Source organism: Anoplopoma fimbria, chromosome 1 (genome assembly GCF_027596085.1).
Source record: "Anoplopoma fimbria isolate UVic2021 breed Golden Eagle Sablefish chromosome 1, Afim_UVic_2022, whole genome shotgun sequence".
Classification (NCBI taxonomy): Eukaryota; Metazoa; Chordata; class Actinopteri; order Perciformes; family Anoplopomatidae; genus Anoplopoma; species Anoplopoma fimbria.
Window position 1 is genome coordinate 29,025,353 of NC_072449.1, and position 16,142 is coordinate 29,041,494.

Genomic DNA, 16,142 nt, shown 5'->3' on the forward strand with positions numbered 1-16,142 from the left:
TTCTACCAGCTGGACCAACACTGACTCTTTATTGTCTGAAAGCGCCCTCTTCTTCTACCAGTCTGTGGTAACCAGATGTGTTCTTTACCAGTCTGTGCCCTCTTCTTCTACCAGTCTGTGGTAACCAGTTACCATAACCAGTGCCCTCTTCTTCTACCATGTGCCCTCTTCTTCTACCAGTCTGTGGTAACCAGTGCCCTCTTCTTCTGTCTGTGGTAGTCCAGTACCACCAGTCTGTGGTAGCCATTGTCTGTGTAGTTGTATACCAGTGTTTGTCTCTACCAGTCTGTGGTAATAGCCCTCTTCTTCTTATTTTATCTTGTCCACCAGTCTGTATGCCCCATTTCTTGTAGTTGTATATATGTGTATTTATTGTCTGTGTAGTTGTATAGTATGTGTATTTATTGTGTATTTATTGTCTGTGTTGTATAGTATGTGTATTTATTGTCTGTGTAGTTGTATAGTATGTGTATTTATTGTCTGTGTAGTTGTATATTATAGTATGTGTATTTATTGTCTGTGTAGTTGTATAGTATGTGTATTTATTGTCTGTGTAGTTGTATAGTATGTGTATTTATTGTCTGTGTAGTTGTATAGTATGTGTATTTATTGTCTGTGTATTTAGTTGTATAGTATGTGTATTTATTGTCTGTGTAGTTGTATAGTATGTGTATTTATTGTCTGTGTAGTTGTATAGTATGTGTATTTATTGTCTGTGTAGTTGTATAGTATGTGTATTTATTGTCTGTGTAGTTGTATAGTATGTGTATTTATTGTCTGTGTAGTTGTATAGTATGTGTATTTATTGTCTGTGTAGTTGTATAGTATGTGTATTTATTGTCTGTGTAGTTGTATAGTATGTGTATTTATTGTCTGTGTAGTTGAGCTGCTGCAACACTTGAATTTCCCCCATGGGGATCAATAAAGGAATATAATAATAATAATAATCTCAAGTTTAACACGGACAGACAGACACCAGACACACAAAAAAAAGACATGGAGACAAGCGGGGGTATTTTGTAAGGAAACTTTTTTTATGTGTGCTTTTGTGAAACTCACTTATCATTAGAGACAGAAGGCGTTGCAGTTTCCAGTACAGCAGATAAGGTTTGATATTAAAGAGTACAAAAAAAATGAAAAAAAAAATAATCACAATTCCAGAGTTCATTTTCTCTCCAACTTCGCAGGGGAAACAAAAGAGAAAGAAGAACAAAACAAATAATAGAAACAAGCTTTTGGTCCGAGTCTTTTCTCCGCAGTTCTTCCCCGTCTGTCTCCCCTCCTCTCCCCCTCCACAGCCTGTAACAAACACTGGACAGATGTCGTTAACCTGTTTCAGTTAGACAGGGAACTTTCTCAGAAAAGGGCCAGATTGATGCCCACAACTTCTCCTAGAACTCAGATATTGAACACATTATGATTGCATAGTTTTTTTTTTATTGTTTTTTTTTTTTTTACATAATTTCCTTTTTTTAAATATTTTTTTCATTTGCACATAATGGAATGTTTACATAAAGACCCCCCCCACCCCACCCTAATCTTTCCCCTTTCCTACTTCCTTGCAGTACATTTTCTTTCCCTTTTCTTCAGAGACAAATGACGGGATGTAAGAAAGAGGGGGAGGACGTGGGAGAGAGAGAGAGAGAGAGAGAGAGAGAGAGAGCTGTGGCCTCCAATAGGCACATTTCATTTGATTTCTTTCACTGTTCCATTTTATTCCTCCACAGCGCGGCACTATGGCAACTCTAAAAAATTCTAGGAAGTGCAAAGAAACCTTGAATCAGCCAATCAGATGCATCCATGACGTGTGTGTGTATATTTCTACATGTGTGTGTGTGTGATTTCTGGTATATAAAACTGGTCTAACTTTGCCTACTACAATCCTACCTATCATATAAATGTATAGTCTTTTGTATTTAAATAAGCACCTGAAGCCCACCCCAGGAGAATAGTTTCACAGAAGCAAATATTTGTGGATAACTATGGTTGTTTGTCCGTCATGGGATTTATACAGGAGAAGGCCTTTGGGTACACAAGCCTTAAATTCAGGTGACCAACTTTTTCCATTGCGAAAAGAAAAAAAAAAACCCTGAAGAAAAGACTTCTGGAAGCTCAAACCTATCCACTGGTGAAACTGATCTCTGTGTCGCTGTTATTGGTTGTTTGCTTTTTTTAATTGCTTGTGTTTTTGTCATTTATTTTCATGTATTGTTTTTTTTTTTTAATAATAATAAATGTCACTCTGCTCCCCCCCCACCCACCATCCCCACCCAAACCCCACCCACCTGCTCCCAAGAAGTAAACAAACAAAAAAAAAAAAGAATTAAACAAAGACAGGAGGAGGAAAAAAAGAGCTGAGGTTAGACAGGTCACCTTATCCAGCAACATGGGAAATATGGGTAAATATGTCTTTTTTTATATTTTTTATTTCTGGTTGGTCAACTCCCCGCAGCATATATCTCTCTAGGATCTAGACCCGCCACACACCCCCGCCTGGCAAGAAGAAAGAAATGATAATAAAATAAACAAAACAATTAGCATAAGTATCAGATTAGCTCGTGCCCCATCCCCCCCCTGGTTTGATCCCACAAAAGGCAGAGAGGGTGAAGCTAAAGGACCCCGCAGAGCAACTGTCCCCCACGTCCCACAGCTGCCCCCGGACATGCCCGTCCATGTGAACCTTTTTACGACAAATTGATCACCCTCTGTTTTTGGAGGCCAAACCTAACTACAGTTCAATCAACAAGTATCAGCGTTCTTAAAACAAAAAAATTATTCTGACGATTTCTAAACCGGCACACACAGGGGCACCTCACAACCACCACTCCAACTCGTTCCAGACGCTCGATTCCTGGGCATCTTCCGCTCTGCACAGAATTACTTTCTACTTCCCTCCTCCTCCTCCTTCTCTGTTCAGCCCTCTTTCTCCTCCTCCTCCTCCTCCTCTTGCCTCCTCTACAGGTCGCTCTCTCCGTACAGGGCGGTGGAGAAGGACATGTAGTCCAGGGCTCCGGGGACGGCGTCAGCCCCCGTGTAGGGCGCCATGCGGGCGATGCAGTACTCTGCCTGGTCGGGGGGGAGCTCCCTCCTCAGCTCCTCGGCAGTGATGAAGGTCTGATGGAAACGAAGAGGAAGGGGACAGTGAGTGATGTCCAGAATTGACATCTTGTCCACTTACATCTACACTTAACTGCTTGATAAAAAAATACAAAATAAAATAAAAAATAATGATCAAATTTGATCTATTGTTCTGGATTCCCTTTACTGCACAATAATAAAATTAAAATAATAATAATACAATTTTATTTAATGCTCTGCAATCACTTAACTGCATGATAAAAAAATGAAATAAATTAATAATAACATTGTTTCTTTTGTTCTGCAATCCCTTTACTGCACAACAATAAAATTAACAATAATAAAATTTGATCAATTGTTGCAGATTAAACTATTAAGAGTATATGAGAGCTCAAGTAAAGTCAAAAGACTCCAATTTATTGCAATTTCACAAAGGTTTTCCATTTTCCCCCCAAGTTGATTACTTTAAGAGTCAAAGGTATTTGCACGTGTCATTTAACGGCGTTCAATTTACTGCTGTTTCAAAAGAAAGGTAAAACAAAAAGTTGAAAGTCTGTTTTTTTGGCGAATCAAAAACAAGAATTGTATTTGTTCCCTGTAGTGTGAGCTTTATGTCTGAATTAATTCAATGCGTTTTATTTTAAATAATAATCCAATAAGATAACATCATACAGAATTATTAAAGAATGTGAACATAATACAAAATAACATTATCTGCATGATAAAACACACACTCACCTTATCAGCGGCCAGGATCTTGAAGGAGGCGATGACCTGGTCTGCGGTGTCCGTATCGGTTGTTTCCCGGGACATGAAGTCAATGAAGGCCTGGAAGGTCACGGCGCCGCTGCCGTTGGGGTCCACTATGCCCATGATGCGAGCAAACTCGCTGTCTCCCTGGCGACCCAAACAGCAACGGGTTAACCCAGTAGACAGCACTTAGTACTCAGACACACACACACACACAGAGACAGAGATAGAACGGGACATACAGAGCTCTAAGGGTGTTAAAACATCAGGACCTTCCAGGAAATATACTATAGATTGTAAAAGTTGTGATCAAGGTCCTGATATTTTGTATTTCACACTTTTCACACATGCATATACATACAATACATGGTCACTGGTTAATACCTATGGGAAACACAGACAGGAGGACGGCAGGACAAACAGGGATTTAGAATTATGACGGTCTCTATGAAAAATGACATATTTTCCGTCAGTCAGTAGCCACAGAGTAGCGCAGAGGGGTAGCAGGTAGAAAAGCAACACAGAGGTGACCAACTAAGAAACAGAGAGAGGATCGGGGAGGGAAAGAGAGAGAGCAGGGTGTCTGCAGGTGTCAAATCAGATTTAAGATATTGTACCAAAATATACTTCAAAATTAAACAAATTGTAAATATATATGTGTGATGATAAAAAATAAAAACATGAATAGGACTGGGTTGGTTTTGAAATATCTTTAAAACCAATATTGTCTTCGTTAAATAAAGAAAATAAGTTTTAATTTTATTTTACTTTGAGGAATATACAAAACCTTTTCTACAAAACCCTTTTTTCTATTTAATCCAATAAAGCCAAACTTCTCAAATGCGTCAAATAGAATTTTTTTTTCCTTGAAAAGAATACTCACCCCCCAATTATTTTATTTTTTTAATTCAACTACTAACCCCTTGTGACCTTGAATTCTTAAAGAAAACTTCGGCACAAATGAAGATCACATGCTTGCACAGGCGCTCTACAGATAAGTGTTTTAAGTTTGGCATTGAGTAGACAACTGGATAAATGAGAAACAGATTTTACTGCACGAGTTGTGTGATAGTTTGTAAAACTGATGTTTTGATATCGTTTTGGTGCCCGCTTACTTCAATTCCTCAAGATCTTTTTTTGATTCTTCGTTCACCGTGGAGAGGTGCGAGAAAAAGAGCTTTCTTCAAGAACTCAAGGTAACACACGGTAAATAATCCATATACAAATGGTCATGTTGGGGGTAAAGTATTCCTTTAACATAAAGCTGGCATCAAAGAGCTACGCATTAGTCTATAAAATATGTGATTGAAGAATAAGTAAACATTTTGGCTGTTACTCTACCAGATAAAGATCCAGCCCTACTCATGAATGGGTCAAATTCCCACTGGAAAATTAGCATGATGGGAGACAGTCAGTAAAGTAATTTAAGGTTTTTGAATTTGCCACACTTTGGTTGAATGGGGATGTCGTTGGACCTGCAGACACCCTGTGAGAGCATCATGTCAGCAGCAGCAGCAGCAGTACCAGGCTGTATCCTGTAGAAATGAGTAGAGCCCTGAAGTCCTCCGAGACCATCTGTCCCGATCGCTTCTGTGGGCCGCCACACGGCACAGCGAAGGCCGGGGAGGGGGGTGATAAGGGGGGAGTCAGAGAGATAAGAGTGGCAGAGAGGAGGAGGAGTGACAGGATGAAAGAAATGGAAGGAGTGATGGACAGAAATAGAGATGTTCAAAATGTTGTAGAGAAATGTTGTGGGGGGGGGCGAAAGAAAGATAAAAAATGCACAAACAGTTAACAGCAAAAGTAAAACCAGACAGACAGACAGAGGGGAGGGGTCTGTTCAGAGAGAGAGAGGGAGCCTGGTTTCCGAGCTGAAGCGGCACATAGCAACAGGGACCCCCGGTGGACAAACAGGGACGCCACATGGTCTCTTTGCCCTCCATGCTGATGGACTGAACCCTAGAGAGCTCATCAGGGGCCTCAAGCAGGAGAGCCAGCTGATCACAGACCAGTTTGTTTCATTAAACAACAAAATGAGGTATAAAGTGTCAATTAATATAGATAAAAAATATCCTTTTGGTGTTGTTCTTTTTTTTAATCTGAAAATGATTTATCCAATTGTATCTATAATCCAGATGTTTTTGTTTTTAGTGTGAGGGATTATAATCTTTTAAAATGTTTTAAAACAGATTTCACTGTCATTATTTTGTTTGCATTTCAAGGCTGTGTTCAAGGTGAATTCAGAGACATGCATGCAGTTTTGAGGGGGATATTTTAAAAGTTCTTAAGTGTCTATTATTTGTGTTTTGTGTGATGCTTTTGTGAATTTGTTTTACAATGCCATCTTGGCCAGGATCCTCTTGGATTTGAGATTTTAAAATCTCAAAGGGATTAGCCAGGATCTCTGTATGTTTAACTCAGAATCAGGAGAATTGGTTGTAAAAACAGTGCTAATAATCCTGATTAGTGTTAGAATGATTTGTTACTTATATGTTTGATTGACTGGCAGTGATCTCTGCTCTCCTGCTCAGAGCGCCGACAAACACCGACTCTCAGCGGACGGCTCCTACCTGCTTGTTGTTCTCCACATCGTAGCCCAGACTGATCAAACAGGCCTTGAACTCCTCGGCCATCAGCGTCCCGCTGTGGTCCTGAGATCGGCCAACAAAACAGCCAACGACACGAGCGCCACGTCAAATCGCAACACGGGGATGGGTGGTTGGATGGCGAGCGTGAGATCCAAACAGCATGCAAGGAGGAAGATGAGGACATGGAGGATGGAGGGGGACAGACAAAGACATTCACGGATGTTTAGACAATGTCAACACACACACAATCACCATGATGGACCCGTGAGGACAGACACATCATGAAATGTGTTCACATAAACATCACAAATGTCGCCATTTAAAGATGAAAACATGGTAATGACTTTGCTTGCGTTCTGTGTGGAGACATTCAAAAGGTTCTAGTCTCGCGCTGTAAAGAACGCAAGATGTGTCATGTGCCCAGAAACACTGGTTTGATGTGATGGGTGTCGGACAGCAGCGTGAATCAGTGACACACAAAGTGACACACACACACACAAACACACATAGTGGTGCGAGACGGTGAATGGTGGTGGAGACACAGAAGGTTGTCGACTCGTTGTGCATTTTACATCCAACGAAGAACCGGTCCTGAAGAAAGCCTGTCTTCATACTAAACTACAATTAACATGTTCTGAACCACCATCAGGGTGAAGACGAAATCAATGTTCCTGCACATCCTACAACAGATTTACATCTAAAATGTACTTTATTCATCCTATTTTCATTGACCTAAAAGGGATAGTTCAGATGTTTTTAAAGTAGGGATTGTATAGATGGAGTTTGGAGAAACAGACAGGAGTACCAGCACAGGAGCAAAGTAAGGTCCTGCCGTGGACGTATTTCAGACACCTAAAAAAACTCTATATCACATTTAGTGTACGCTATATTTAGAATATCTTCACGGCTTTGCCTTGCTGTGATATATACCAAAGATTGGTTATTTCAGACTCCATAAGTCACACAAGAAAAACAAACTAACTACCCGATCGAGGCAGCCGTAGTCCAGCAACTGCAGCGTTCTACAAGGTGAAATTGCGTTTTTTGTACATGGAGTCTGGTGGCTTTAAATAAAGCAACGACAGCGGCTTTGGTTCCCTGTAGGTAAAGGCTGTTTGATGGTATATAGCGTACACAAACTGATATGGATTTTTCAGGTGTCTAAAATACATTTTGCTGCTGCCCCCCTTCCACAGCAGTCTGTTTTCCCAAACTGGGGGCCATCTACTGAGAGTAATACACTGACTGTGGATCAGTACCTCATACAACCCCACTTCAAAACACCAAACTGTCCCTTTGACCAACACATTACAGTCTTGTCTGGACCATGACTCCCTCACTCTTTGCCCTCTCAGCTAAAATAAGAGCCGGTCACCAAACAGCACCTGTACACACTGATACACTCTCCTCTCTGCTCTGCCAGCACCTGAACACAACCTCTCCCCAACATGTGCTAAACATCTGGATAAATACTCACGTGCCTGGCTCCTCTCTCATCCCCGTTGTAAAGGTCAGAACATTCATTCAGTCATGTTGTACATTCATTTAGAATATGGGCTAAATCCTCACAAAAAAACTACTACTACTAATAACAAAGTGATATTACCAAAAATATATAATAATCAATGTTTACTGCTCTGTATGCATGTTTTAAGATGTCATTTTAAAGGTTTTTAAAGCTTAAAAAAAAGCAAAGCTAAAAAAAAGAAGATTTTCTTAGTAGTGTAGTAATAATAATAATAATAATAAGTCATAAAAAAGGAAGTATTTTTGTTTCACTGATCTGACTGTCATCATATTTTAAAAAGCCTGGCTGCTCTTTAGATAAACCCTAATTAAAACAATACAAGCAAAGACAATTAAAATTACTCTCAGCTCTCAACCCGGGGACTGATGTCCTCTTGTAACTTTGTGATATATTGAGTATAAAAACTACCAAACAAGAGTGATATGTATAAATGTATAATGTGCTGTGGCCCCGGAGCTCGGCCCCCTGACCTTGTCGAAGTGGTTGAAGGACGCGCGGTACTCGTAGAGCTGCTCCTGGCTGATGCCCTTGGCGTCGCGAGTCAGGATCTGGTTCTCCACCTCGTTGATGGTTCTGGCGATGGTGGTCAGCAGCTGCTCCCAGCCCACGCGGAGGTGCTGCAGCAGAGAGGACACAAAAGGGAGGAAGCAAAGGGAGACGGGGAGGGGAGATCATGTTACATTTAGACATTTTAGAAAAACTTTTATGCGCTTTAGTAGTAACTTAAAAAAAAACACCAGTTAAGAGCAAGACTGTGATGATTGACCAGATTCATTCATGAGGATTATACGTGTGTGTGTGTGTGTGTGTGTGTGTGTGTGTGTGTGTGTGTGTGTGTGTGTGTGTGTGTGTGTGTGTGTGTGTGTGTGTGTGTGTGTTACCTCCATCGTGTAGGAGGTGTACTGGTTGTCGAAGATGAGGGCCTCCTGGATGAGCTGGTGGTACCCCTCCAGCGTGTTGATTTCGGGCATGTACGACATGATGGTCTTCTGGTACTCCTTCAGGCTGGTCAGCTGGTCCTCCAGGGTGCCGTTCATCTCGATGGATATCCTGCCGATTTCCTGCGGACACAGACACACACAGTGTTCTACAAAAATCCAATACGGCGTCACAACGTCACTCCTCCGCATTCCAAATATAGTTAGTTCTGTTCATCGGTTGTGGAAAAAACAACATGGTGGCGGCCTTATTCCAATATGGCTACGTCGACAGACTTCATAACGGCAGTCCACAAACCAATGGGTGACGTCCACTTCTTATGTATCTTAATGAATAATGGTAGGGACTGTGTGCACGATCCATCTTGTACAGTACGACTCTGGGTTTATTACTGTGGATCGCTGTCACACTTTTTAACAGACTTAATGAACTGACACAGAGTTGGATACAAGGTCTGCAGTTTTAACAGCTTTTGACCTGTTAATCAGGTAAAATACCCACGCTGATGTGCACATGTGACCTTTTTATACAGATTGATTCTAAGATTATTTCCCTGAACAGACTTCCAATGAGCAGACAGATTTATTAGCAGTGTAGCTTTTGTTGCATCAGCTCAGTTTAAAAAAAACTCTAAATAGGCAGCATAGGATGCTTTAAAATAAAGTATGTAAAGTTGAAATGTCATGAACGGTACGGTTGTGAATGAAGCATGTTAAAGCATCATAAAGGCCCAATCCCAAAAAACAGCTATCAACCATGTCAAAAAACCAAAGACTTGACTTGACTCTTGCTCTATGAGCTCACTGTTGCACAATGTTGGCCAGAAAGTGACAAACTGCGCACAGCTGTGCAGAGAGGAAGCGATTCGCACGCGGCGCAGCGGTCAGTTCAGACTGGACCGCGTGGGCGGGATCTATTACCTCCATTTTGGCCTGGATGTAGGCGCCGACCGTGTTGGCCTGAGTGGCGAACTTGGCTCTCAGGGTGTCGTTGGAGTTCTGCTTGTTGAGCTCGTCCTGCAGGGCGGTGTCACGCAGCGGTACCATGTCCATCGCCTGCAAACACACACACACACACACACACATTAGAAAGATTCACAGCTGTAACAGTAAGCATCTCGAGCGGCACCTTCTCACACACAAGCACAAAGCAGCAGCTGGAGAACGTCTTTGATTTATTGGGCCTCCAGAGAGCAAATGCTGCTACACGCAATTCAACTGATCATCTCTAAATAAATATTGGACAAGGTACAGCTTATGGTTCTGGTATGCATGACAACAAAAAAATATGGACCTGCATCATATGTTGGCTTCTTTAATGGCTTGAGTTTATCTCCCTAAAGCTAATAATAACAACCACTGCAAGAAGTGGTAGGAGACAGAGATGATAAACAACAGAGTGGTGTGTCTGGTGTTCGTCACTCTTTAGAATTTCTAATGTATCAAGTACACATAAACTCCTGAGGCTAACAAAACAGAGTTATGTGTAAGAATAAAACACTCATTCTGATCATTAGAAAAAGGGTTCATACTAACTTTTAAGTTAAGTGTCAAGCACTTTAAAAAGACTTTGAGGCAATTTTTTCATGGCAATATTCTCTAAAACGTCTCTGTATACGTGAAAAAAATCGACTGAAAATCCATGTAAAAACTTACCACAATAAATTTAAAATAAAAGTCTGTTATTGAGAGCCGTTGCAACTAAAGTTTTCAGACTCGTCTCATAAAATACTATGGCTTTTTTTCCAACACATACATATGTTATGGGATGCCAACTTTCTTTTTTGCCAACAGAAAGACGTCATCATTGCATCAATCTAAATAATTTGTGATGACTTTTCCTAAATCTTTCTTGGTTTATATATTTTTCCAAAACTTCTCCAGGGCTCGAAATTAAATTCCATAAAATTAAATCCCATAACTTTCCCCAGGTCTCTCTCCTGACCGTACGACCCCCTATACAAGGCACTGGCTGCAAGCCTACCTTTTCCCACTTGCTGTCGATGCTCTGGGGTGTGATGGTGGTGTAGGGGTTGGCTCCGCTCAGCTTGATGCCGTTGCTCTGGGCGATCTTCTGCACCTCGGCCTGGATGGCCTGGATGGCCTCCCGCTCCTTGTTGGCCTCCGCCAGGGTGGACTTGAACTGCTCGTGGGCTGTGATGAGACCCTGAAGGAGGAGATTAAAAAAACAAACACATTTATTAAATCTGTTATATAAATCTATCTTCTGCCAGATAAAGTGTACACCTCTGTGTGTTGCATCTGTCTGGACTGGTTACCTGGATCTCCTCAATATTGTGGACGATGAACATGTCCTGCAGGTCCTCCATCGCTCCCTCCATCCAGTTGTTGAAGGGCGCTGCTCTCTTGGCGTACTCCAGGTAGAGCTCGTCTATCGACTCAAGCTGCTTCTCTGTCCTCTGTTGGCAAGAAATCGGCCAGAGGAGGGGATTTAAAAATAAACTTTTGTGAATTAATGATGAGAATTTAAACGTGTGGATATTAATACAGCTGTTCAAGGACAGAGTAAGTACTTCACTAGGCGTTAGTGACGGATCACATAACACTTTTTTTATACCTTACTTTGGGAAATAGGAAGATGTTTTTTTCTACTGATTCATTTTTAACAAAAACAAATGTAAAATGTTTGTAATTTATATTTTATACAAACTTAAAAACACCTATAAAATAAATGGTTTCAAATTATGAGGCGTAATCAATTTCATAAAGCTCTAAAGAACATTTTACATTTTGTAAACAACGATGACGTACGTGTGCGCACTGCTACAGCTATGTGACGGCATTAACCACCAAAGATAGCCCAATGCAACCAAAAACAACTTGACTTTCCAGATCTGTGTGCTGTAAGTCAGTGTGTAGGATACATTATCAAGTGGCCACACATATATACATGTATTTGTTTGAAATACGTAGAGTGTAACGCCCAACCAGCGAGGAATTACTTCATTATCTGTGTTCATGTAGAGAACATCAAACACCCTGACAGAGACTCAGAGGCTTGATGTTTTGAATAGGATGTCTTTTAGCCAGAGTTGCTGCCGGTGTTGTGACTGTGGTGACTCTCAGCTGAATGCCTCGTGGTCGCTCGTAGTGATGGCAGCTGTCGAAAACTAACAACATAAAGTTGTCCTCGTAGAAGCCTTCAATAAATATAAAATCCAGACTCTCCTGTGAATATTATCTACACAACCATTACTCAAGCAACCACAGACACTTTTGGCTAAAAGCCACCAGTTAACACGGTCACTAGTTCAACTGAAACACCTTTTGTGATCATGTCGGAATTTTGTAGAACTGGCCAAACATGGAACAACGGGACATTATGATGCTGGAAACAGTTTTAAGTCAACATTTACAGGGTGCTAACTCGTCTGGATGACTGGGGAAACATGTGCGCGCATATTTCTGACAACTTCTGCGGTAAAACCGTCCCTTGGCTTTTTTGTCTTTGGTAAGATCTCAATGCAGTGATGAAAGATCAATGCTGGCAGATAACACAATAAGTTATAAGTTACTCTGGCCCATTATGCACCCGTTTATTGAATTTTGTTTTGCAAGTGGATTTTTTAAATTGCATTAGCCAGCTAACTGACATGTACCGTGAATGTACACACATAACAGACAGATGTGCGAGTGTTACCTCCAGTGACTCTTTGCGGCTCTGGGTGAAGGCTCCCAGGGTGTCCCACTGGTCGCAGATCTTCTGACAGCGAGCGTTGACGCTGGCAGAGTCGTAGTAGTCCAGCTCGCTAGAAACACACAGAGGAGAGTTTAGAGCCCTCACTTTACTTCACTTAAACACTGAATAATAAATGATCCAGTTCTGTAGAATAGTAGTTAATGCTGCAGAAATGAGTCATAAAACCCCGATATTTGTCGTTTTTTGGCACTTCTGATACCCTTGTCTAAAAGTCAATGGGTTTCTGGTTAGATGCCTGAAATAAGGTCTGTTTAACACATGCTTAAGAGATTTTACGTTTTGTTCTACAATACAAAATTTCAGTAAATACCCCACTAGTAATTTTGAACATTTTAAGTGTCTTAAAAAGTCGGGTGCAATCAAGTGTCTACATGATACTACTAAAGGTCATCACGCCAACTGGTCTGCCTTAGGATTAGTGGTGATGACTTGAAGTCATGTGACCGTGGTTTAGTTCCTTTTTACTCTATACAGACCATAATTTACCAAATTAACATCATGATGTATTGAAGAAGACTTCAAACCTGCGATTGAGACCATAAACTCATGTACGTTGTCCTTTATTGTTTTTACACTGTGACCCGTCGGGTCCACAGATGTTTTTTTATTTCCTCACTTGAGTTCCTGTGCGATGGCGGCGATCTGCTCCACTCTGTCCTGATGGGCTGCCAGGTCGCTCTCAAAGGCTTCGTGTTTCCGTAGCAACGCCTTGACCTCTGAAAGGGTAGAGGTCTCGTAGTCTTTCTGGGTCAGCATGGCCTCCTTACCTGCATACACATGAAATTCATTAATCCACTTTACCTCAAAGTCAGCCTAAAACACTGCTAGCATTCATTTCATCAGCCAATTTTAGAATTTAGTCTCAGGCTACATTCACTTGGCAAGCCTTAGAGCACAGAGAGAGTGTGTGTGTGTGTGTGTGTGTGTGTGTGTGTGTGTGTGTGTGTGTGTGTGTGTGTGTGTGTGTGTGTGTGTGTGTGGATAATGTCACATAAAATCTGATATGACAAAAATTCAAAAGAAAGAAAAATCATTTATGCACAAAAATAAATCACATCCGGGTCACTTGTCTCCTGCAGTGTGAATGCAGCTTTAGCACCATGTCAAATATTCATGTTGTATTTTAGAATATTTAGTCTACCTCATCCTGTTTCTGTTCTTGTTTTCTAAAAGACTGGGCATTTAAGTTGTATTTTAGTCAAAGAAAACTAAATATTTCATTTGAGTTTTAGTCAATGAAGCCTGTTGTAGTCATCACATTATATTAAACATTTTCATGCATTGAAAAATAAACTATAATATTTTGTCACCTCATTTTTTCTCATTAATGTAAAAAAAAATCCCAGTCGTGGGAAAAAAGGTAATTGACAAACATATTTACCCATAATTTCCTTAGGATAACGAACGCTGCTGCAGAGAAGCTAAAATACACAATACACTTAAAAAAAACTAATTTGTGCTGTCCTGCACCATCTGCTTTCTTCAAAATGAAGACTGTTTGAAAAAAGATGTGTTGTGCCATTATTTATGGGACTTATTAATTCAACCTTTAACAAAAAGTGCAGTTGGACCAAGAGCAAACAAAAGATTTAAGAGGGATGTAACATCTTCAAACTGAAAAATGTTAGAAAATAAAAAAGAGAAGAGGATCAAATTTGATCCCAGATAGGCGATTCAACCCAGTGTGGACGTGTGTGTGTGTGTGTGTGTGTGTGTGTGTGTGTGTGTGTGTGTGTGTGTGTGTGTGTGTGTGTGTGTGTGTGTGTGTGTGTGTGTGATTAAACCTTCCACGTACCGTCGGTCCAGGATTCGTGGATGGCGGCCTTCTGGTGGAACTTCTCGGCCAAGTGCTCCAGTCTCTCCAGACGCCGGATCTCGCTGAGGATCCACTCCTCGTAGCCCTTCTCCGCTCCCTCCAGAGTGTGCCACGCTCCATTGATATCCTGAGACCAGACGGTAGGAGTTACTGATATAAGAGTACAGCGTGGCGCCTGTTTCATTTGACTCTCTAGTTCACAATTAGTAGAATAAGTTGAACTTTATCCTTTTTAATGAAATGAAATTAGTTTGTATTAAGAGTGTATTTCCTGCAGCCTGTAACAGATTAACTTCTAATGTCTTAAGAATTGGACTCCTTTTTAAAACAAATGTGTGACATGAACAGTCACTGCATACATACAGACACCATGCGCCCTTCTGATGGCATGAAGGCAGGTCTGTTGCTGAGTCTCAGTTTAGTCTGCAGAGTGTTGAAGCTGATCTCCAGCTGGCATTTCTCTTGGACCTGAAGACAGAAGGCATCGCAGCGTTAGGACACATTATGCAGGAGGGGAAATAAAAGAACTGAATACGTTGTCGGCACAGAGATTCTTCAACTAGCTCTAAGTGACCTGGTAACAGTTAAATCTAAAAACTATTCTCACATATTTGTGTGAACAGAAAGCGCTGCAGAAGTTACTCCATACCTTGGGTGGTTTGTGGACGCAGCGGTAGTCTCTGAAGTCCTCCTGCTTGGCCTGCATGTCGTTCACCGTCTTCTCCTGGGTCCGGTTCTCCAGCCAGGGGATGGTGCGACGGATCCACTCCAGCAGCTGGGAGGCAGAGAGGAAGACGGGTCAGAAGACAGTGGTCAAAGTTCTTTCAGGAGAGTGTGACGGTGTATGTGAAATGTTAAGTCGGAATGTCGAGGATCCGAGAGGAAGAGGGTTTTCTTCTTCACCTCGCTGGCCAGCTTCTCGTAGTCCTCCATCATTTGCTCGTTCTCCTGGTTGACAGCCAGCACTTTGCAGATGCGATTGGCGGCTGTCTCGGCCTATCGGGAAACAGAGTGGTGAGTGGGGAGCAGTGATTGGAGAAAACCCTGACATTGGCGCCACTTATAGTAGATGCACATTAAAAGTCACTAAACAAACAAAACAAGCGTCTCCAGCTCTTTGTAACTACCTCAAGCTGGGCTTATATTACTATTGTTATAATAACTCAGAACTGTTACTTTCCTAATTTGTGATTACACTCCACACACAGGCAGTGAATAGGAATAAATCTAATCACAACGGCACGCGTTGCTAAAGAAAAGTGCACATAAACTCATAAACAAATGTAAGTCTAATGAAAAGGGACTAATAAAAACATGCTCCAGCTGTTGATGGTTAGTTAAATGTGCCACACACAAAAAAAAAAATCAATCTTTGTGTTTTTAAAGCTCCATGCGTCTCCCGTCACAACTCAGGAGTCAGTCCATACAGCTAGTTACAGGTTCATGGAGCGCTGTAGTCCACATCGGTAGGTCTGCCTAGGACATTACACTACTGTACCACTGGAATAAAACAAACACACAGTACTTTGAGATGTGGATTAAAGCTAAAATATTCTGTACGACAAACTTTATATTTGCTCCTACATGGATAAGACATGTTTAAGATTAAATATCTTCTTCTAATTCTAAGATAGTATATTCCATATATATAACAAATAATATCACACAATGAAACAAACATTTGGGGTTGAGAAGTATTAATAGCTGAAAAGAAACTGGAGGA

The 16,142-nt window shown here is 41.1% G+C and overlaps 1 protein-coding gene across 2 annotated transcripts in view; it reads right to left on the reverse strand.

Moving 5' to 3' along the window:
- Positions 1-2,284: 2,284 nt before the first annotated feature.
- The window catches only part of actn4 (actinin, alpha 4), a 61,077-nt gene continuing 47,219 nt past the window's right edge, over positions 2,285-16,142 (reverse strand). For both annotated transcript variants that reach the window (XM_054602966.1, XM_054602958.1), the window contains exons 9-22: positions 15,323-15,415; positions 15,069-15,194; positions 14,783-14,887; positions 14,399-14,546; positions 13,220-13,370; positions 12,544-12,652; positions 11,162-11,302; positions 10,867-11,049; positions 9,804-9,938; positions 8,826-9,005; positions 8,415-8,561; positions 6,399-6,479; positions 3,817-3,975; positions 2,285-3,114 (exon numbers count right to left, since the gene is read on the reverse strand). In XM_054602966.1, coding sequence (XP_054458941.1) covers positions 2,956-3,114; positions 3,817-3,975; positions 6,399-6,479; positions 8,415-8,561; positions 8,826-9,005; positions 9,804-9,938; positions 10,867-11,049; positions 11,162-11,302; positions 12,544-12,652; positions 13,220-13,370; positions 14,399-14,546; positions 14,783-14,887; positions 15,069-15,194; positions 15,323-15,415 — 1,917 coding nt within the window. In that variant the 3' untranslated portion in view covers positions 2,285-2,955. The remainder of the gene's footprint in view (positions 3,115-3,816; positions 3,976-6,398; positions 6,480-8,414; positions 8,562-8,825; positions 9,006-9,803; positions 9,939-10,866; positions 11,050-11,161; positions 11,303-12,543; positions 12,653-13,219; positions 13,371-14,398; positions 14,547-14,782; positions 14,888-15,068; positions 15,195-15,322; positions 15,416-16,142) is intronic.